General features: G+C 40.9%; 1 protein-coding gene across 2 annotated transcripts; it reads left to right on the forward strand.

Annotated features, from left to right (window-relative positions):
- Positions 4,038-22,643, forward strand: LOC109841135 (ESCRT-related protein CHMP1B). Of its 2 annotated transcripts, none has more exons than XM_020410006.1 (2): positions 4,038-4,771; positions 22,525-22,643. In XM_020410006.1, exon 1 carries the CDS (start codon positions 4,157-4,159, stop codon positions 4,766-4,768), a length of 612 nt encoding a protein of 203 aa, XP_020265595.1. In that variant the 5' UTR covers positions 4,038-4,156; the 3' UTR covers positions 4,769-4,771; positions 22,525-22,643. The 2 variants fall into 2 exon arrangements, with proteins under 2 accessions (XP_020265595.1, XP_020265594.1); XM_020410005.1 differs by lacking the exon at positions 22,525-22,643 and adding an exon at positions 21,515-21,538.

The raw sequence follows: 22,703 nt of genomic DNA on the forward strand, positions 1-22,703 counted from the left end.
TTTATCAATTTTTTATAATAAACCCAAAAAAAGATTTATATTTGTGAAATGTCTGATGGAGGTAATTCATCATTTGCAAGGCAAAAGATTAAGGTTAAATTCATCATTTGCAAGAACTAAAAAAAAAGACATAAGCAGTGTTTTCAAAGTTAAAAAATATCACTTCAGTTTGAACAATGGATATAGGGCTAAAAAATTAACTATAGCATATAAAACATGATTAAGGCCAAAAATTATATTGTTGCATGAATAGTGTTTACGAGAAAAAGCCATTGCTACTTGAACACTATACGAAGGCTAATAATAATAATGTAGCATGAACAATGCACTGAGCTTGATAATAATACTACTCGACCAGTATAGTAAGGCTGATAATAACACTGTATTATGAATAATAACTTAAATATTCTAAATCATGTTGTAGCAAGAACGGTGTGAATAGTAGTTTTAATATTCTGAATCATACTATGTCTAAAGTAGTTTTTTACTGTAATATGAATAGTGATTTTAGGATTTTGCTTTTAGGTTAGAGGAAGTAATAGATAAGCCCAAACTTTTCCTTAGCTGATTCCCTCTCCAAAAATTGCTTTTGCCAACCCTTCTTCCCCTTCTTCTGCTCACGTGGATATTAGAGAGAGAGAACAATATTTGGAACACCTTTCAACCCGCCGAAAGGCAAGATTATGGAATAGGAGGAGATGAGCGTTAGAACATTTTTCGGGATATAACATTGTTTGTGTAATATCTCTTTTTTGATTAATAACAAACTCTCATTTGATATTGATTTATTTGTAAGATGTTATATTTCTGGTATAAATAGGTACGAACAAGTTACAGTTCAAAATGATGCAAAAATCAATATGAATGTTTATTTTAGTCTTTAAAACATTGATGGTCAAGAGGCCCCATTGATGGTCAAGCAACTCATCGATGGATTGCAGAAAATAATCAAAAAAATAGAAGTAAGTAATTAAACCATTTATGAACTACAACCAGCCATCGATAATCTCAAGACACCATTGATGGACTATAGTTGACAATTAGAGAAATTCAAAAATTAGAATTTGAATAATTGATGGTCTATAGTCAACCATCAATGGCCATCAATATTGTGACCCACCATTGATGGTTATATGATGTGATTTGACATATTTCAAAAGTTAAAATCATTTTTGATCATACGAGAGGAGTTAAAATCATGCTTGATCATATGTGAGTGCCTGTATAGATGTTATGAATCCACCGAAACAAACGAAACTCAATTCGGATATGTATAGCTCGAGATATGAATGTTTTAGATAAACAAGATCGAAATAGTTAGTAGCATTATTGAAACATACACAGAGGCTAAAGCTTGTACGAGTCATAATGTTTGGCTCAGTTATCGAATTGTAATAGCTATTCGAAAAGCTTTCGATCTAATCTATCTAATAATTGATGGTAAGTTGAGCCCATCGATGGTCTACAGTGAACCACCAATGGACTATAGGAACCAATTGATGATTTTCCCGAGAGATAAATAGTAACCATCGATGGTGATGACATATTTTAGCAGATTTGATGTTTTAGTCTCAATCTTTCATCTTTCTTTTGATTTCCAACTTCTATCAGGTCTATGATATTTCTTTTCTGATCTATTGTGGGCTCTATATAAGAGAAAGAAGAGATGATTGATTGGAGGTGATCTAGGGTTTGAGGTTTGAGAACAATGAGAGCTTTTTATCCCCAAAGTCTCATCAATCACATCCTAGACGTCATTCTTCATCATGTGATCATCAATCTTCAAGGAATATTGCCCTTGAACTTCATCATCATCATCGTCTTCAAAGTCTACACTTTAATCATTAGGAGAATGATTTGCTAATCAAAAGGGATGTAAGATTTTTTAATTGTGCTTTAACCGTTTTTGGGTTAGTTTTATATTTTAAACTTAAAAGTTTGATGACATGCTGTGTTAGATAACAGGTTCCTAATATGTTTCCTAATTTATTTTGGTAGCAGGTTATTGGGATTCCTAATTTGTTTTAGTAACATGATTCTAAATCTGTTTTGGTAATAGGTTATTAGGATTTCTAATCTGTTTTGTTTTTTGTTTTAGAATTCCTAGTATGTTTATGATTTTAGGATTTCTATATATATGGAATAATTGGAAGAGAGAATTGAGAAAAAAATTAGAGATATTTGGAGCATAGAAAAAAGGTATTTTCTGAGCTAATTGTTAGTGTTTTGTTTGGAGAGAATTAGAGATTTGTAAGTAAGATTAATTGGTGAGTTTGAGTGATTTGTAATCTCAGTTTGTACTCTTCTTCTCTATTAGTAAAAAAATCCTATCCCTTTCTTGTCATGTGGACGTATGCAACTTGCCGAACCATGTTAAAATTGGTTGTTTGTGTTTGTGATATTGATTTGGTTCGTTTGGTCTTCTCTCGACGTTTGATTGATTTGATTTCTCGTAGCACGTTGGTTTGGTTGTTTGGTTTCCGCAGCGTTCAACAAGTAGTATCAGAGCTCGGGCTACGCTTGGACTATTTGGAGGAGTAGGTCGTTTTTGAGGCTCGCCTAGGGCTTCGTTTGGTGATAAATATGGGATCTTTTTGGTAAAAACTCTATCTTTTTTAGTTTTAGATCTATTCTTCATTTGTTCTATATTTGTTTTGGTGTTTTGAGAAAGATGGCCGGGAAAGAAGGAATTGTGGAGGGTACTTCCGGCGTGAAGACCGTCCAAAATTTAAATATTCACTCAATGAAGATAGATGTGGAGAAGTTTAATGGCATAAATAATTTTGGTATTTGGAGATGTGAAGTCTTAGATGTGCTCAATGCTCAAAAATTGGAAGATATTTTGGAGTTAGATGGGAAACCGGACGACATTGAGGAGAAGGTTTGGAAAAAGATGAATAGAACGGCGTATGGTGGGATTAGATCTTGTTTGACTCAAGATTTAAAATATGATGTGATCAATGAGACTTCGGCTAAGAAGATTTGGACTCAAGATTTAAAATATGATGTGATCAATGAGACTTCGGCTAAGAAGATTTGGGAGATCCTAGAGGGTAAGTATTTGAAATGAGACTTCGGCTAAGAAGATTTGGGAGATCCTAGAGGGTAAGTATTTGACCAAGAGTGTAGAGAACCACTTGCATTTGAAGAGGAGATAAAATGAGCAACGATCAACTTGATGTACGAGGACTAAGTTGAGGAAAAATAAAGTGTGGTGATCAATTTGAGTAGGGATTATAATACTTGGACCAAATTAGTATTTTAGCCATAATAATATACCAGGCATATACGGGGAATTACATATCTCTTACATGGAATTGAAGGTAATTTTAACCCTCATTTTCTCCTCTCAAAGCTTTGAACAAAGGATGGGCGACAAAGTTCCAAGGAGAGGCCCCTTGGACTGGTTATACATCCATATTGTTTCTTTGAGATCACAACTTTCTATGAAATTACTCATATTGTGCAAAATGTGTACGCACTTTCTTTCACCTTGGGCATTAATATAAAGAAATGGTATCATTCAAGGTTAGCAAATTTCGCTAGGTCAAAACCTTAATTTTACGCTTTTAGCAACGACGGCGGCGGTGGGGGCGCAGCGACGACGGTGATGGTGGTGGTCGACGGTGATGGTGGTGATCGACGGTGATCTGTCGGGAAAATTTCCGTCGCCATTACTAATTCATCCGTTGGCAAAACAACATTACCGACGGATATATAGCAACGGAAATTCCGTCGCTATAGGTTAACTTATAGCAACGGAATTGTCAGTCGCTATATATCCGTCGGTAATAGTCGTATTTCTAGCAGTATAGGCATGACTTCAGCCTTCAGGTTTCATGAAACAATATTTTTACCGATTAATACAAAAAATGTGATGTAAAAATTTTGCAGAAACTTCCACCTTAAACAAAAAAAAATTTTGCTGAGGGACCAACGTGAGAATGAAGGCCCAGAGACCAAATTGGCCTTTTACCGTAGACGGATCAAATAACCGTACCCGAGTCCAGTTTGGAAAACAAAAATATCGAATCCGCGTCAAAATAAGGCGAAGCTCACGCGCAAACATTGCAGCTCCAATCAAGGCGCATTAATCAACAGGAGACCTCCTCTTTCTTCTTCCTCGTCCCCCAAAAACCCTAACCCTAACTCCACCATGGGCAACACTGAGAAGCTAATGAACCAGATCATGGAGCTCAAATTCACCTCCAAATCCCTCCAACGCCAAGCCCGCAAATGCGAGAAGGAGGAAAAATCGGAGAAACTCAAGATCAAGAAAGCGATCGAGAAAGGAAACACCGACGGCGCTCGGATCTACGCCGAGAACGCGATCCGCAAGCGAAGCGAGCAGATGAACTACCTCCGCCTCGCTTCCCGCCTCGACGCAGTCGTCGCTCGCCTCGACACTCAGGCGAAGATGCAGACTATCGGAAAATCCATGGCGGGAATCGTCAAAGCCCTAGATTCTTCGCTGGCGACTGGGAACCTTCAGAAGATGAGCGAGACGATGGATCAGTTCGAGAAGCAGTTTGTGAATATGGAGGTGCAGGCGGAGTTCATGGAGGGGTCGATGGCGGGATCGACGAGCTTGTCTACGCCGGAAGGGGAAGTGAACAGTTTGATGCAGCAGGTGGCGGATGATTATGGGTTGGAGGTCTCGGTGGGGCTGCCGCAGGCGGCGGCTCATGTGATTCAGGGTAAGGAGAAGGAGAAGGTTGATGAGGATGATCTCTCGAGGAGGCTTGCGGAGCTTAAAGCGAGGGGATAGATGGTATGGTTTTTTCTTGCCTTTTTATTTGGTTGTGGATATAATATCGTGGGCTTCGATTGCGGTTCACATCAGTTAGTTTGTTGGTAGGATCTCCTTTGTTCGTAAACTCTCATGATGATTACTAATAGAACACATTACAAAACAAAGAAAAAGAAAGAAATAAAAAATCAAAGATAATCAAAATGAGTCGTCAACTTCATTGTAAGTTCCCGTTTGCACGACCGTTCTATGGATATAAATGAAAACCAATAATCTTAGCAACAACAAGGGAAGTATTAAATCTTTATTACTACTCCTACAATACTTAAAATAACTTCATCTACATGTACCCCTATCATACATCAAACAACGAACAACGTAGAAAGAGATTGAGAAAGAAAACTATATCAGAATAAAACTATATCTTATCAACTTAAGAACTATAGAGGGAACGTAAATGACTATATCTTTCTTCTCCATAATGAAATCTTGCCGCTAATGAGATTTTATAATGGGGGATAAGGAAATAGGTCGGGTAGAGTGAGGCGGATTAGGTTATTTAGAATAGGTGGGTAGGATAAGTGCATGTTAAATACTCCACCCTTCAAATTTGACCTTATCCTCGAGTTTGAATGTGAGAGGGGAAAAAAAATCAAACAATGCTAAAAATAATTGATGAGAGTGTTTTGGCACTTGCCATCTCGAAATAACAAAAATCTTTCTAATGGGCTTTAACAAACCAAATGCAATGACTTTTCATGCAAAATCCTCGATGCAGAATCAACACACCAGGCTTTATGTAGTCAGAAACCATCAAATTCCACACACAATTATATTTTTTGTGGCATTTTGTCAAATACCCTCCAAACGGTAGTTCCGCCCATTTCAAGTACATTATAAGTTGAGAAGTAATAAGATCACATTGGAGATTGGTCTAAAACATTTGCATATGGATTTGTATGGCTTTGGCAAAGGGGAAACATTGTCACAATAGTTAAGGGTAAGAGGATTGCAGTGTTTGGAAATGGTTTAAGTTGAGAGCAGCTAAGTGTAGACATGGATGTGAAGTAGTGAGAGGTTGGCATTGACAGAACAAATTGTGTATCTAATATTGAATGAAGCATTAACTAGAGGTGGCAGATAGCGTGACTATAGTGGAGGCAGGTGAGGGGGCAATGAACATGGGGCAACAATCAATGACGGAGCGAACAACGAAGATATTATGGACAAGTTTTTTTTCCCATGTGGCATTTTGTCAAAGTTCGTGGATATTTTCTATGGTGGATGGAGAGGATTGACAAAGGTGAGGGAGATAGTGATTATAGTCATGGGCAATGATGTAATGAGGGTGTCTAGTGGAGACTTAGAGGCGTAGCTAATCTAGTCTTTTGAGAGGAGAGTCCTCTTAGGAGTTCTGTCGAACATTTTGCGAGTGTCATCATTGGTGGTGGGCTGATACGGGTGTATCTTCTTCTATGTTTCAGGAGTTTAGCAATCCTCATGAGAGCTTGAGGATATATGATTTTCATGATATTTTGAGAATAGAAGTGTGGACAAAGTCGTTGAAGGCGACAAAGACGATCAAAAGCAAGAAGGCAACAGAAATTCAGAACCTGGCACTTAGGCGCTGACCGGTCGAACGAACCAAATTTGCGATCGACCGATTTCATGCACGCTACCAGTGTTATCGAGGCGCAAGTCGCAATGCGGGGCGCAAAGGTCCCTTACGCGCACCATGCGCAAGGCGCACAACAAGGCGCGCGCCTCACTAACTGAGGCGCATAACTCAAATTAATATTTACCAACATCATAAGACAGAAACATATAAGCAACATATTAGTTACCTACATCCAAAATTATGAGAATATCAACTTAAATCATCAATTATGCTAACTGAATTTTTAAAGTAACAAAAAAGATACAAGAAACATGTATTTAAATCATCAAATTAAGTGATTAACAATTATGAGCATATGTTTATAAATTATCACATAAAAAGACTAATAAATATAATTAACAAACATGATTGTTTATAATTTTCTAGTTAGTATTCTTAATTGATATTTGCTACTTAGCTTGAAAAGATAAAGAATAAATGTAATAATTACATATTTACATGTTCATAATTTGCTATTAGCATGCTAATTAGAGAAGGAAGTTACAATTAGCAAACAAGTATACTAAATTACTAATTATTGTTTTCTTTTTATAGGTTAAACATGAAAAGATGAAAATAGATTACTAACTAGTAAGAAAGAATATATTACATGATATAAATATGTAATTATGTAAATTATTTAAAAAAAATAGAAGAAAGAGTATGTTACATAACACAGGTGCGAGGCGCACGTGAGGCGCGTGCGAGGCGCACGCGAGGCGCGCGCCTCGCTGCGTGCAGCGCCCCGCCTCGCGTGCGGGGCGCATTTCGCCCAGGCTGAAGCGCCCCGCGCCCGGGGCGCGCGCCTCAATAACACTGCACGCTACAGGGTGTTTTTGGTGTGCTCTGTCCGATCGACCGCGACATTTCTGTCGGTCGACCGGTAGCAGGTTCCGGTAGACCGCAGTCTCTTGTCGGTCAACCGATTACAAGGGCAGTTACGGGGGGATTTTCCACCTCTCTGGCTGGTCGACCGCGACACTTGCCGGTCGATCGGATCGGGTTTCCAACTCTAATTAGAACTCTGTTTTGATGTAGTTTCCTGATTTGTTTGGACTTGTTATTTACAAGATTACCATCCATGTTGTTAGGGATATATATAGGATTGTTGAGGGTTTCTAAAACAATCAGATTGTATTCTTAAAAGGGATTGAGAGGAGAAATTCTAATCAAGTGATTAGGGTTTAGAGAGAATAGAAAGTTTGTTCTTTATTCTAGTGAGATTGTGAGTGTGAGATTTTGTAATCTTTGATTTTTCATAACCTAGAGAAGGTATTTTCCTTCGTCAATTGAATTGTTCTTGTGTTTTCTATCGTCTTCTTCTCAACCTATATTTGGTAATTCCGCGACCAAATGTGCTCACACGACGACTCATATCAAATTGGTATCAGAGCAACAGATCCTGTGAAGGGGACATCATGTGTATATTCCTTACTCGATCACAATACAAAAAGCTAGGCGAGATCCTTATTTCATTAGAGGAACTCCAGAAATTAAGGAAGGAGAAGATGACTGAAGGGGACAATTCAGCGAGACTTGATGTGGTGGAGAAACAGGTCGAGGCAATCAGTTTGATGCTGATCAAACTCATGGATCTCATCCAAGGATGCGACAAGAAGGTCGAACTCCGTCGGGGTCAAAGAAGAGATTTGTAGAATTCGATGGGGAGGATGAGAATTCAGATTCAGACGAGGGGGTCGAGGCCGTCAAGACTGTTCAGCATCAAGGGGGTAAGGGTTTTTATAAGAATTTAAAAATAGACTTCAAGATGGAGATTCCTGTCTATGATAGGGGTGTCAACATCGAGAGGTTTGATGATTGGATCGAGCGGATGGAGACATTTTACCCTCTATGGATATTCATCCAAGGAGAAGATCGTGTTCGCGATTTTAAAGCTTTCAGGGCATGCATTGACATGAAGAAAATCCTACTGTAAGCAGGAGGAAGACAATATCGTGGAACAATTTTAAAGAGCTACTGAGGAAGTAATTCTATCCGGTAGGATTCCTTGAGGAGCGTTGGTACAAGTGGTACGACTTGCACTAAAGAGTCCATCAAACCGTTCAAGAATACACCACAAAGTCAGCAGCATGCGATTGTCCTCAACATTACGACGGAGGAATATTCTGTGTTTATGAGGTACATGACGGGTTTGAGCGAGTACATCCGAAAAGAGATGAAGCTATTCACGGTGGAATTTATTGCAGAGGCGAGCGTGAAGGCTATTGCCATCGAAGGCAAGCAGAAGAACAACAACGAGGTAAAGAGAGATGCAAAGTAAGTTGGAGGCGAGTCTAGTGGTTCTTAATCTAAGAAGGAGAAGAAGAAGAGTGATCCAGGAAAAGCAGAACTAATTTGTAGTCACTACGAGAAGACAATACGCGTACCTGATCAGTGCTGGGAGAAGTATTCTCATCTCAAGCCAAGAGGGTTGAAGAAGTAGAAGGAGAAAAATGCATACGTGATAGCGCGAGGTCTGAAAGACATCCCAGGGATGACAAAGCCTAATAACAGTCTTAACCTTATGACGGGAAAATATGTCACGAAAGAGAGGAGGATGGCCCTAGAGAGCAGCTCTTTATTCTTAAGCTGCAGGTCAAGACCAGCTTGGTTGATGCCATAATTGATCCAGATAGTGAGAAGAATTTGATATCCGAAGTCTTGGTTCAAAAGCTGGATCTGAAGACGACCAATCATCCAAAGCCCTATCTATTGGGGTGGATTCAGAAGAAGACGGGACTGAGTGTAGTTGATCTATGTACTTTCAGATTTTCGCTCCATGAATCGTATATTGATGAGGTCATGTGTGACGTAGTTTCATTGGATGTTTGTCAGGTTATACCGGATAATTCCTATTTGTGGGATAGATACGCCATCCACGAGAGGCGGATTCAAAAGTACACCTTCACCAAAGTCGGGGAGAAATTCATATTTCGCTTGGTTTCTCTTCCAAAGGAGACAAACTTGGGGACGATAACGCGAGCGAAGAGGTTAGTGAATACAAGTAAGAAGTTTGTCTCGCTGTGCATTAAACTTTATGAAGAGCCATCGAAAGAGGGTTGCATTTTGGAACGGAATGTGATTACGACGAGACGTGGGGCGAAGGAGTCGTTTTCGATCGGACGTCAAGACGAGGTTCCTAGCAAGACCAGGTGGTTCAGAAAAGGAGGGGCTTGAGAGTTCCCTCAGCTAAAGTTCTAACTTGAACGAGACTTCAAGTTCCTAAAGGGGGAGTCATGATACGGTTGTATCTTCTTCTCTGCTTCAGGAGCTTAGCAATCTTTATGTGAGCTTGAGGATAGATGATTCTCATGATATCTTGATAATAGAAGTGTGGACGAAATCGTTGAAGGCGGCAAAGGCGGTCAAAAGCAAGAAGACAACAGAAATTCAGAACTTGGCACTCAGGCGCTGGCCGGTCGACCGAACCAAATTGGCGGTCAGACCGATTCCATGCATGCTACAGAGTGATTTTGGTGTGCTCTGTCTGGTCGACCGTGGCATTTCTGCCTGTCGACCGGTAGCAGGATCCGGTCGACCGCAGTCTCTTGTCAGTCGACCGATTATAAGGTAGTTACAGGGGGGATTTTCCACCTCTCTGGCCGGTTGACCGCAGCACACCTGTCGGTCGACCGGATCAGGTTTTCAGCTCCAATTGGGACTATGTTTTGACGTAGTTTCTTGATTTGTTTGGAGTCTTTGGACTTGTTATTTACAAGATTACCATCCATGTTGTCAGGGATATAAATAAGATTGTTGAGAGTTTCTAAAACAATCAGATTGTATTCTTAAAGGGGATATAGAGAAGAGAAATTCTAATCAAGTGATTAGGGTTTGGAGAGAATAGAGAGTTTGTTTTTTTTCTAGTGAGATTGTGAGGGTGGGATTTTGTAATCTTTGATTCTTTATAATTTAGAGAAGGTATTTTCCTTCGTCAATTGAATTGTTCTTGTTAGAACACTACCTCTTAATGACTTGACATCTAGTGGTGCACGAACACTTAGGAGAAGGATCAGTTGCAGCATTTCAATTCACCCTTAAATTAGAGAGAAATTGCAAACTAGCCGTTATGGAAGAGTCTTGTTAAAAGTGGTGAGTCCATCTTTGAGGTTTAATCCTTGTTACGGATGAGTTGTAAAAATTCCCCATATTTATTTTACTTCCTAAAATATCTCATTTCATAGCCATCCTTAAGGAAAAATCCTATACTAGCAAAGGAAATACAAATAAAATGTTTTACAGTTTTATTTCCTAGAAATTCTTTGTTAGAATGAGGTAGATTTGCTTATTCACTTTTAAATTTGCATAATATTTTTCTCGATTATTTCTTTCTCTTGCTGTTTTGAAGTGTTCTAATCATGCCTTTCTATCCTAATACGTTCTCTATTTGGATGCTGATGGTTTGGAAGAATTGCGCCTGTACATGTTTTTTTATTTTTGTCTTTAAGAGGAAGCCATCTATTGTAAGGAAAACATATTGAAAATAATGGATCTTGAGAAGCAGACTTGTATTCATGGATCTAAGGGGCCTGAAATGACCTTTTTGTAGGCAACCAAAATGAAAGAACTCCAAGCTAAAATGAAAGAACTCCAATCAGGATAGTCTCTTAAACTACCATGTGAAGATAAAAAAACACTAATATTTATTTAGGGTGGCAGATGACTAGCATGATGAATCCATAAAGAGTGCGCTTAAAAAGAAATTAATAGATGCTTTGTTTTCTATTGGTAAATAATAACTTTGAGTGAATAGGCTGGCGAGGAACTTTATGATTTCAAAAAGGTGGAGTCACATATAGCAATATCTTTTATTGGCAACACAACATTAAGATACCAACACACACATCAAATCCTTCCAATTAACAGGTAATCAAATCCCTTAACCGCTTATTTTGATATGAGGATAAAAATCCATTGATTGATAGACCACATTTCTTCATTCTCTTAACATTTTGCCAGTAATTTTTTAGCATTCTTGATCAAGATTTCCTTGATTCAGAAAATGTCCAATTTTACACCTTCAGAGTGCATGAAGCCAGGAACTCATATCTTCTCAATTGTCACCCGCAAAATATATACATTTCGTTATATCCTTTGTACCATGTTGCACTGTTTTAAAAAGCCTCCACCTAGTCCACTTAGGCGTACGCTTAGACCTGAGCGGTACCTAGGCCACCTAACTAACGTCTAGTGCCTAGGCGGTACCTAGGATGCTCACCTAGGTTTTGAAAGTGTTTAGAGGAGCATTATCTGCTTATGTGGACTGCACCCTTTAGGCCTGGATCATTATTTTCTGTATTGCAGCCTCTACGCCCTCCAACCTCCTCCAAACTCTTTTAACCTCCAAATATGAACACCTCCACTACCTCTTCCGACCTTCAACAAAACCTCCTCAATCGCCACTTAAATGAAGAAAGAAATCCATCTATACACCAGTTCAACACTTAAGCTTTCTATAACATTGATATTTGCTATCAGTTATTGTAATTAAAAAATAAAAGAATAAAACCTCCTAGGCTTTAGGCATCGGGTCCAACGCCTAGGCTTCCTAATGTTTTTTTATAACCTTGTTAGTTATTATTTTGGCTATTTAGTATCTAACTATGCATGATTTATTGTGGATCTAAGATTGCTGTCTTTTTTTTTTGCAAATTTATATGAATTTAATACATATTTTATCAAATATTATAATTAAATAATTTAAAAAATAGCCAAACGTCTAGACGTTGCCTAGACGTATGCCTAGGCGTCTAGGCGTTAGGTGCTGACTCAAACGCTTAGTACGGCTAGCGCCTTCTATAACATTGCCATGTATCACTCATAATTATAACTTGCTTTGCTGTCTATGTGTCAATGATATCCTGAGGATATAGGACCGTAGGAGTAGATGTCTCTTGATTATCTGCTGTCTTTTTTCCAAGGATCTTTTGGAGAAGAGAACTTGCTGAAAGCTCTATATTTCTGTTGTGATGTTAAATTTAATGGATGCAGGCATAATCAGGCTGTTATAACCATAGATTATTTTGATTTTCTTTTCTTTGATGGAGTAGGTACAATTAGTCAGGTCCTCTAAGGGCTATGTGTAGGCTGTCTAAAAATCACAATAGATAGTTGATCCCCCATCAAACACCGATGATGAAAGTTACAATCTGACGACTTCCAGATGGTTACAATTTGAGGACTTTCACGTAGAAGGTTACAATCTGACGACCTTCACGACAACTAATGAAAGCCCAATGCAACAGCCTTCACAATCAACATCGGGAGTTACAATCTGACGACTCGTATTTTCAAGGAGCCAAGACGAAAATTACAAGAGGACGATCTGTACAAAGCTCTAGCAAAAGAGACTACAAATTGACGGTCTCTTCATGTTAGAATGCAGATATCTCTCAAACCGTAAGGAATTTGGCAAAACAGAGGAAGCGAACCGAAGCCTTCGGCTAGGTTCGGATGGCCCCGTCTCGTCGAGATAGCCGATTTTCATATATAATTCGTCCAATTCCGACTTACGGTTTGAAAGTTATGACCTGTTCTTCGTAGCAAGTTATGTTCTGAAGTCCGTCTGCAAGACTGGACTTCGTCAGAACATTGAACTTAGCCTGAAGCTCGCCAAGCCCGCTTAAGGTTCGCCTCTGCATTACAGAGTCAAAACGCACAGACTTAACTCTGCGTTTTCAACATCAAAACGCAGAGGTAATCTCTAAAACAGCACAACTGCGCGTTTTCAGCCTCAAACAGGCTTAACTCTGCGTTTTCAACATCAAAACGCAAAGTTAATCTCTAAAACAGCACAATTGTGCGTTTTCAGCCTTTAAACAGGTCAACTGTGCGTTTACGGCCCAGCTGTGCGTTTTCAGCTCCAGCTGTGCGTTTTCAGGCCCAGCTGTGCGTTTTCAGCCTCAACTGTGCGTTTACGGCCCAGCTGTGCGTTTTCAGCCTCAACTGTGCGTTTTCAGCCCCAGCTGTGCGTTTTCAGCCTCAACTGTGCGGTCCAGAAACGCACAGTTCGAGCCCAGAACGCTGTTTTCAGCGTTTAACTCGTTCAAGCACGATTTGAACGGTTCCAGAACCGTTTTCTCCCCAAGATTTTAGGGGATCACTACCCTATCATGGAGAGATTTATGAGGGGCAGTTACACCCCATTAAACCCTCATTAAGGAATAACCGACTTTCGGTTCAAATCAACTCTTTTTCAAGAGTTCAAACTCGTTCAGAGTTATCAACTCGATCAGAGTTCAAAACTTGCTCTGCAAGTTCTTCCAAAACTCGTTCAGAGTTATCAACTCGTTAAGAGTTATTTTCAAACTTGCCACGCAAGTTCTCCACAGCGTCAAATCGTGAGGAGAAGACATCGTTCCAGTGAATCAAGATGTTCGGATCGTCAACGAGAAGCAAACTCGACGCGAGCATTCGAGGGAGGCATCTCATCGCCACCGTGAAGAACCCAGAATTAAACAAAGGGGAGAATCAAATTCGTTCTCCTCTCTTTTGTAATCGGAATCCAAATTGTAATCGATTTTGAGAGAAATACAAGTCAAATTTTTCTTTCACTGTCTTTTTACTGCAAATTTTCAACAAACAAAAGATGGCGACTCTGTTGGGGACTAGCTTCTCTGACGAAGAAGTGGTGGCGCAATCCGACTTTCATCTCATTGGAACGACCGTTGAAACTCTGATCATCGAGTTCGATCAAGCCAAGTTTGAGAAGGCCCTCTCCTCCGGATCCTTTAGCCACAAGGCTATGCGCAAGATCCACAAAGTTTCCGAGGAGACTAAAGCTCCAGTTGCGGCCAACTTATCTAAAGACTATCTCCCATGGGGGTTGCACTGTTCATACAGTCCCCTCCCTAAAGGAGAAGGCTCGACTTCGGCACAACTCCAAAGCCGAGCTAGACGCAACCCTCAGAGGTGCGTTTCCCAGATAGAACGTAGCCTTCAGAGGCGCGTTCCAACATCAGAACGCAGACCTCAAAACTGCGTTGATCTGGCTGAACGCAACTCTCAGGAGTGCGTCCCAGAACTAAAACGCAACTCTCAGGAGTGCGTTCCAAAATTTAAACGCAGACATCAAACCTGCGTTGATCTGGCTGAACGCAACTCTCAAGAGTGCGTCCCAGAACCAAAACGCAACTCTCAGGAGTGCGTTTCACAAACTGAACGCAACTCTCAGGAGTGCGTTTCTGAATCCGAACGCAGATCGCAGGACTGCGTTTCACTAGCAAAACACAGACTTTGGTCTTGCGTTAATCAAGCTAAACACGACCCTCGTGTTCCTTCTTTGGAACACGACGTGATTCGTCGTGATCAAAATGATCAACATGGATTTAAAATTCATGTTTACCAAGAACCAGTCCCATCCTTTAACGGACAGGGGGTTCCATCTCTACCCTCACGCTCTGTGAGAGGTGCCAAGGAGACTAAAGCTCCAAAGGTTGCTCCTATGCCAAAGGAAACCCTCTCCTTTAGTCGCCGAGATTACTCGAGCAGCCCTACCTCTAAAGGAGTGGGCTCAGTTTATGCCAAACGCAGCCCTCAGTGGTGCGTTGTGCAATCAAAACGCAGCCTTCAAAACTGCGTTGATTTGGCGGAATGCAACTCTCAGGAGTGCGTTTCAGAACCAAAACGCAACTCTCAGGAGTGCGTTCAAGATCCAAAACGCAGACTTACAAACTGCGTTAACCAACAAAAACGCAACCGGCAAAGGTGCGTTTCATCAACAAAACGCAGACTTCGGTCTAGCGTTAGTAAAACAGAACACGACCCTCGTGTTTCTTCTTCAGAACACGATGCGATTCGTCGTGTTCAAAAAGATCAACGTGGACTCAAGATCCATGTTCACCAGGAGCCAGTCTCATCCTTTAATGGACAGGGGGTTCCATCTCTACCCTCACGCTCTGTGAGAGGTTCATCCCAAGTCTCTGACTTGCGGGAATTGCTGTCGATGTTCAACCGACCGACGAATGTCGTTTTGCTCAATAATCGACGACATCATCACAGGAAGAAGACTTTAGAGGTTGAATACCTTGGAGTCACTTCTAACATGGTTGGTAGAGGGAGATCATCAACCCTTAGTTCTGACGAGTCAGAGACAGATCATTCTCCAAGCGTCAGAGAAATCACTAACGAGTTTGAAGGAATCTACCAACGTACTCGGACTCGAACAGGAGCCATTCCTCCTATCAACTATCAGAGTTTAGCCAGAGGAACTAATTCCGATGACGAACACTCAGCCATTGCGGAGTCCCAATCATCAAGCTCTTTCGTTGGGCATGAGAGCTTCGTCCACATGGCAGAACATTCGGAAGACCTTTCAAAGAGACTTGATGAACAGGAAGCCATGCTCAAATCTCAGCAGGAGGCCATCAATGAACTCATGGCCATGTTGACTCAAATCGTCGCAGACAAGGCCAAATCTCAAGAGACAGATTCGCCGCTTAGGCAAGAATCTTCCCGGAGAGGAAAAGCGTCTTCATCCCGACCTCACACAAGCAAAGGGAAGGGAAAAGTGGTTGATGATGCGGCTTCTGACCAAGAAGCCCACAGCCTGGAATCTTCCTCTGATGAAGGAAGAGAGACTGAGAACGAGCAGAATCTTCAGTCTGCCAAAATGGAAGAATTGGAAGCCCGCCTTAAAGCCATTGCTAACAGAAGCGAGCTCCAAGATGAGGGAGTTATCAGACCCTATCCTGCCGAATGGGATGCAGCCCCTTATCCTCCAAAGTTCGAGGTCCCGACGCTACAAACTTTTGACGGCACGGGATCACCGAACCAACATATTTATCATTTCAAGTCACAGACTGGAAATGTAATATCAAACGATGCCATACTGGCTCCCTTGTTTATTGGCACCCTCAAGGGAATTGCCTTTGAATGGTTCAGGAAACTGCCTGCGGGCTGTATCCAAAAGTGGGCGGATCTAGAGAGACTCTTCCTGTCAAGATTCTTTGAAGAGGATACAGAAGTCTCCATCCATACCCTTCTCGCTACTAAGCAGAAGAAGAGGGAATCAGTCAAAGCCTTCATCAAAAGGTTTCGAAATATGGCTCTGCGTTGTCCGACAGGTATGACCTGTCGACACAATTTGCAAACCGACCTCCTAGCTCGAATAGGAGTTGCAGAATGCCGTTCTTGGAGACAACTAATCTCTCAAGACGAGCAGGCTCAAAAAATCATTGACAGGATCAAAGCTGAAGAACAAAGTAAGCAGGATCAGCCCGAGCAATCGGCAGGATCAGCCCGAGCAATCAGACCAAGCCCAATCTTCTCCTGAGCAACCGGACCAGGCTCACTCTTCCCAGTCAGAAGGGAAAGATACTACGGCCACTGAAGCTAATCCTCTTCAGTAGGATGGCGGGTCCAACAACTATCATGTTAACAGTTACCTCTGATAGTCAAACTCATCAGATAATGGCCTACCTGGTGATATGATTCTATTCCGACTTCATGGATAGTGCCCCACCAGGTGATGTGCCTTGTCTAGCTCTTTTTCTTCCTCTGCTAAGCCTTAATCAAGACTGGGGGTTGGTTACTTGGAATCCACTGGATTAAGAGTAACGGATCTTTCACATCGTCGAGTTAACATTACACTTCTGACGATCATCATCCCCACAGAGTATGCATTCAGTTTGCATCACTCCTAATTTGTCACGTTAACATTACACCTCTGACAAAATCCACTTATCAATCCTCGTCAATAGGATGATAAGTCCCCAAAGTTGCTCCAATCGCAACACAAATCTTGTCACGTTAACAATACACCTCTGACAAAACCCACTTATCAATCCTCGTCAATAGGATGATAAGTCCCCAAAGTTGCTCCAATCGCAACACAAATCCTGTCACGTTAACACTACACCTCTGACAAAACCCACTTATCAATCCTCGTCAATAGGATGATAAGTCCCCAAAGTTGCTCCAATCGCAACACAAATCCTGTCAAGTTAACACTACACCTCTGACAAAAATCTACTTATCGACTCTCTTCAATAGAGCGATAAGTCCTCAAAATTGCTTCCATAGCAATATTCTTCTTGTCACGTTAACACTACACCTCTGACAAAAATCCACTTATCGACTCTCTCCAATAGAGCGATAAGTCCTCAAAATTGCTTCCATAGCAATATTCTTCTTGTCACGTTAACACTACACCTCTGACAAAAATCCACTTATCGACTCTCTTCAATAGAGCGATAAGTCCTCAAAATTGCTTCCATAGCAATATTCTTCTTGTCACGTTAACACTACACCTCTGACAAAATCCGCTTATCGACTCTCTTCAATGGAGCGATAGGTCCACAAACTCGTCAAGTTAACACCACACCTCTGACGACCAAATCAACTTATCGACTCTCTTCAATAGAGCGATAGGTCCATAAAATACTGTTATGTTAACATAACACCTCTAACAGTCAACCCCCCAATGAACTTGTTAATTCTTTCGGTGTTTCAAGCTACACAGGAAGAAATGACACCAAAAATCCATGCCTTCACGCATGGGGGACTTTATCTCGATCCCTAATTAGAGATAAGTCTGTATCTAACACGTGCTGCCGGGTAGCCTATTCCCGTAATAATAGCAAAGCTTACGTATTCAACATCGTAGCAGGTCGTTATTAATAACGCCAAAATCCATGCCTTACACGCATGGGGGATTTTATCCTGAATCCTAAGTAAGGATAAGTCTGAATCTAACACATGTTGCCGGGTAGCCTATTCCCGTAATAATAGCAAAGCCTACGTATTCAACATCGTAGCAGGTCGTTACTAATAACGCCAAAATCCATGCCTTACACGCATGGGGAATTTTTATCCTGAATCCTAAATAGGGATAATTCAATGTCTAACACACGTTGCCGGTTAGTCTTTTACCGTGAAAATGACATCAAAATCCATGCCTCACACGCATGGGGGACTTTATCTCGATCCCTAAATAGAGATAAGTCTACGCCTAACACGCGTTGCCGGTTAGTCTTTTCCCGTCAAAATGACAAAGTCTATGTATTCAAAATCATAGCATCAAGACTAAGAGAGTTCATTCTCTTAGCACAACGTTACATGTGGAACGGACCTAGATAATTCACATGCTAGCCCGACTCAAACGGTAATCGGTAAAGGCTTATCAAATCCGTTGATGGCTGAGGGTTTGCCAAAAATCCTACGCACATTTGCAGGCCCATCAGCTTAATAGATGTGAGTCGAGACTTAAAACAGATGCGCCAAAGACAAGTCTCAAAGACTTAGTCAAAAATGCACGGAAGCCACTTCCATATCTTAAGTCAAAATGTTGACCCGCGATGCAAAAAACCAAACGCCGAGGTCACACCTGTGTTCCAAATTCAACATGCAACGGTGAAACCCGCATCTCAAGTTCAAAATGCAGGGTCCACCCCCACATTCCAGAAGCAGGATTATGGCACATACCTTCACACAGGTCCTGCATGGAAAATCCGTTCAACCAAGCTGCTTTCGAAGCGAGTGCAGAGAACAACTCCTTTGTGACAAGGAATCAACAGCTCCAAGATCAGAGTTGAGATCCAAAGTATTCCGAAAATTCGTCCCAGTCAACCGCGAACTTTCGAAAACTTTGGAGGGGGTTCTGTAGGCTGTCTAAAAATCACAATAGATAGTTGATCCCCCATCAAACACCGATGATGGAAGTTACAATCTGACGACTTCCAGATGGTTACAATTTGAGGACTTTCACGTAGAAGGTTACAATCTGACGACCTTCACGATAACTAATGAAAGCCCCAATGCAACAGCCTTCACAATCAACATCGGGAGTTACAATCTGACGACTCTTGTATTTTCAAGGAGCCAAGACGAAGATTACAAGAGGACGATCTGTACAAAGCTCTAGCAAAAGAGACTACAAATTGACGGTCTCTTCATGTTAGAATGCAGATATCTCTCAAACCGTAAGGAATTTGGCAAAACGGAGGAAGCGAACCGAAGCCTATGGCTAGGTTCGGATGGCCCCGTCTCGTCAAGATAGCCAATTTTCATATATAATTCGTCCAATTCCGACGTACGGCTCAACTCTGCGTTTTTAACATCAAAACGCAGAGTTAATCTCTAAAACAGCACGAACTGTGCGTTTTCAGCTCCAGCTGTGCGTTTTCAGCCTTAACTGTGCGTTTACGGGCCCAGCTGTGCGTTTTCAGCCTCAACTGTGCGTTTTCAGCTCCAGCTGTGCGTTTTCAGCCTTAACTGTGCGTTTACGGGCCCAGCTGTGCGTTTTCAGCCTCAACTGTGCGTTTTCAGCTCCAGCTGTGCGTTTTCAGCCTTAACTGTGCGTTTACGGGCCCAGCTGTGCGTTTTCAGCCTCAACTGTGCGTTTTCAGCCCAGCTGTGCGTTTTTCAGCTCCAGCTGTGCGTTTTCAGCCCCAGCTGTGCGTTTTTCAACCTCAACTGTGCGTTTCAGGTCCAGAAACGCACAGTTCGAGCCCAGAACGCTGTTTTCAGCGTTTAACTCGTTCAAGCACGATTTAAACGGTTCCAGAACCGTTTTCTCCCCAAGATTTTAGGGGATCACTACCCTATCATGGAGAGATTTATGGGGAGCAGTTAGACCCCATTAAACCCTCATTAAGGAGATATTTAAGGGGGGGCGGTTATACCCTTAATCCCCTATAAATACCTCAAAACTCAACTGAGTTCGGGCTGGGATTTTGGCTTGGAGGAGAAGGCTTTTGGCTCTCGGCTCTTGGCTTCTTTTTTGGGCAGCACCAGAAGAGATCATCTTTAAGATCGGCAACAAGAGCATTCCCTTGGCTTATAACCGACTTTCGGTTCAAATCAACTCTTTTTCAAGAGTTCAAACTCGTTCAGAGTTATCAACTCGATCAGAGTTCAAAACTTGCTCTGCAAGTTCTTCTAAAACTCGTCAGAGTTATCAACTCGATCAGAGTTCAAAACTTGCTCTGCAAGTTCTTCTAAAACTCGTCAGAGTTATCAACTCGATCAGAGTTCAAAACTTGCTCTGCAAGTTCTTCCAAAACTCGTTCAGAGTTATCAACTCGTTAAGAGTTATTTTCAAACTTGCCACGCAAGTTCTCCACAGCGTCAAATCGTGAGGAGAAGACATCGTTCCAGTGAATCAAGACGTTCGGATCGTCAACGAGAAGCAAACTCGACGCGAGCATTCGAGGGAGGCATCTCATCGCCACCGTGAAGAACCCAGAATTAAACAAAGGGGAGAATCAAATTCGTTCTCCTCTCTTTTGTAATCGGAATCCAAATTGTAATCGATTTTGAGAGAAATACAAGTCAAATTTTTCTTTCACTGTCTTTTTACTGCCAATTTCCAACAAACACTATGGTACATACTACACTTTGTTTCCAATAAGATTACATGATATTGGGGATGCCAAGGGATAGAAATATGTGAAGTATCTTCTCTTGGGCTCTTGGGGGGTCTTATAGAGGAGATGCAATATGGATATCTGGTAAAAGTTACTTGCAATGTTACCGGATCCTTTCAATTCTGACAATTTGATGGGTTCTGGAGGCATGTCTAGTATAGATTTAGATGGGGGACATATATAATTTATGTTGAAGGCTAATGAGACTATACAGGGTGCTGAATTAACAAAGATGGTGTTGGTGAAAATTAGCTAAAGTCAACTTCATGCTGGAGCACATCATTAAGACCTGCTAGTTGTTGTTAGACCACAAACCACAAGGTTGTTCGCAAGTAGGTTTTGTTGCTTATGAGCAATTGAAGATCATCTCTTATAACTTGTATGCTTTAGAAATGGTACAAATGTATATATACTGTAAGCACTGCAGTTAATATGCATACGCAATGTGTTAGCTGGTGAGAGTAGACACAATTTTCTCTCAGCTCATAACTTTGATACTAGCTTATACCGAGTGAAGATTCTAGGCATAAATTTCGCTGGAAATTTCACTTCTCTAAGGATTCAAGTGACCAGCTGATACACAATGCAACATTTTGTGTTGGTACTTGTAACATGCAACTCTTGTTAGCATGATTTTAAACTAATTTGGGATTGTGTTGCAGTCTAAATGATTTATGGATAATCTGTAACCACATATATCTTTTATTTATTTATTAACTTTTAGAATGAATTTTATTTCAGTGAGGAGCTAAAGGTTGGCAATTCATCTATAAGCGTCCCATCAAAATGGAATATGACATGGAGCAGAAGCTAGGTGAGTTTTGATGAAATGATAAGATGGGTTGTCAACCTGATGAGTATCCTCTAGATAGCACAAACTTAGGGCCGAGAAAATAGGGAGAGTAGATCCTACAGGATGAATAGGCAAATCAGAAAGCATACACTTATCTGTTTTTAGGCAAGGAGCGAGCACAAGAAATACTACTAAGTTGGTAAAGATTTGGACAATGGAAAGATGGTGGATTTTCTATGGGCATTCGGTTTCAACTCTAAGGCACAAATAGAGCCAAAGTCCAATGGTTGAGTATGGTTGAAAAGTCCCAAGTCTCAGGGATGTTTAACCAAATTCTGCAAATAGATTACCGTATCTTTGAATTGTTCCTAAGTGAACTATAAGCGAGGGCCACTAGAAATCCTAAATTTTAGTTGGCTGGCTGGTAGAGAAGCATATCAAAGTAGAAAGTCTGCTCAAGCCTTTACAACCAATAGTTAGCCTTCAGAATCCACTTGGCTAAGAAAAAGCTTAGAAGGTGACAATTTTGAAAATGAAATCTTGATTCTTAGTGCAGGAAAATATACCAAATGCTTGTTTCTCATTATGTCAATCAGTATTCATAATTTGATGCACATATCTTGTTGTCAAATTGTCATGTGTAGTTCATTGTTTAATCAGCACTAAGTTGAACCTGCTACCATATTTGCATTTCTGGTGCCTGATACACTTTTACATGCAAGATTGCATGACTTCAAAACCTGTTCACTACTTGTAACAATAAATATTAAAGAGACCTACTTAAGAGGTCATTACTTTCAAATTATCAATTGTCTAGTATGAGAATGGGCCAAGTCCTACTAAAGAGGTCACTACTTCAAATCATTGATCACTAGTATGAGGATGGCCAAGTTCCATTTGTGTCGGAGTTTGATTGTCGACAATGCATTGATTGGATTGACCAATTTCCTACCTGTAGGAATGGGGAGCATCAATACTCGGTTGTCTCCAAAGAGCCAAAAACACACATATCCGAGGAACAAGAAGAAAATACACCACATTGTGCACACATGGTGATGTAAAAAAAAGTAAGCAAGAAATAAGCGGTAGGTTTTTTATGAGCGCAAAGACGGTAAATTGATTGGTCTTTAACCATTG

Source organism: Asparagus officinalis, chromosome 5, assembly GCF_001876935.1.
Source record: "Asparagus officinalis chromosome 5, Aspof.V1, whole genome shotgun sequence".
In the NCBI taxonomy this organism is placed as follows: domain Eukaryota; kingdom Viridiplantae; phylum Streptophyta; class Magnoliopsida; order Asparagales; family Asparagaceae; genus Asparagus; species Asparagus officinalis.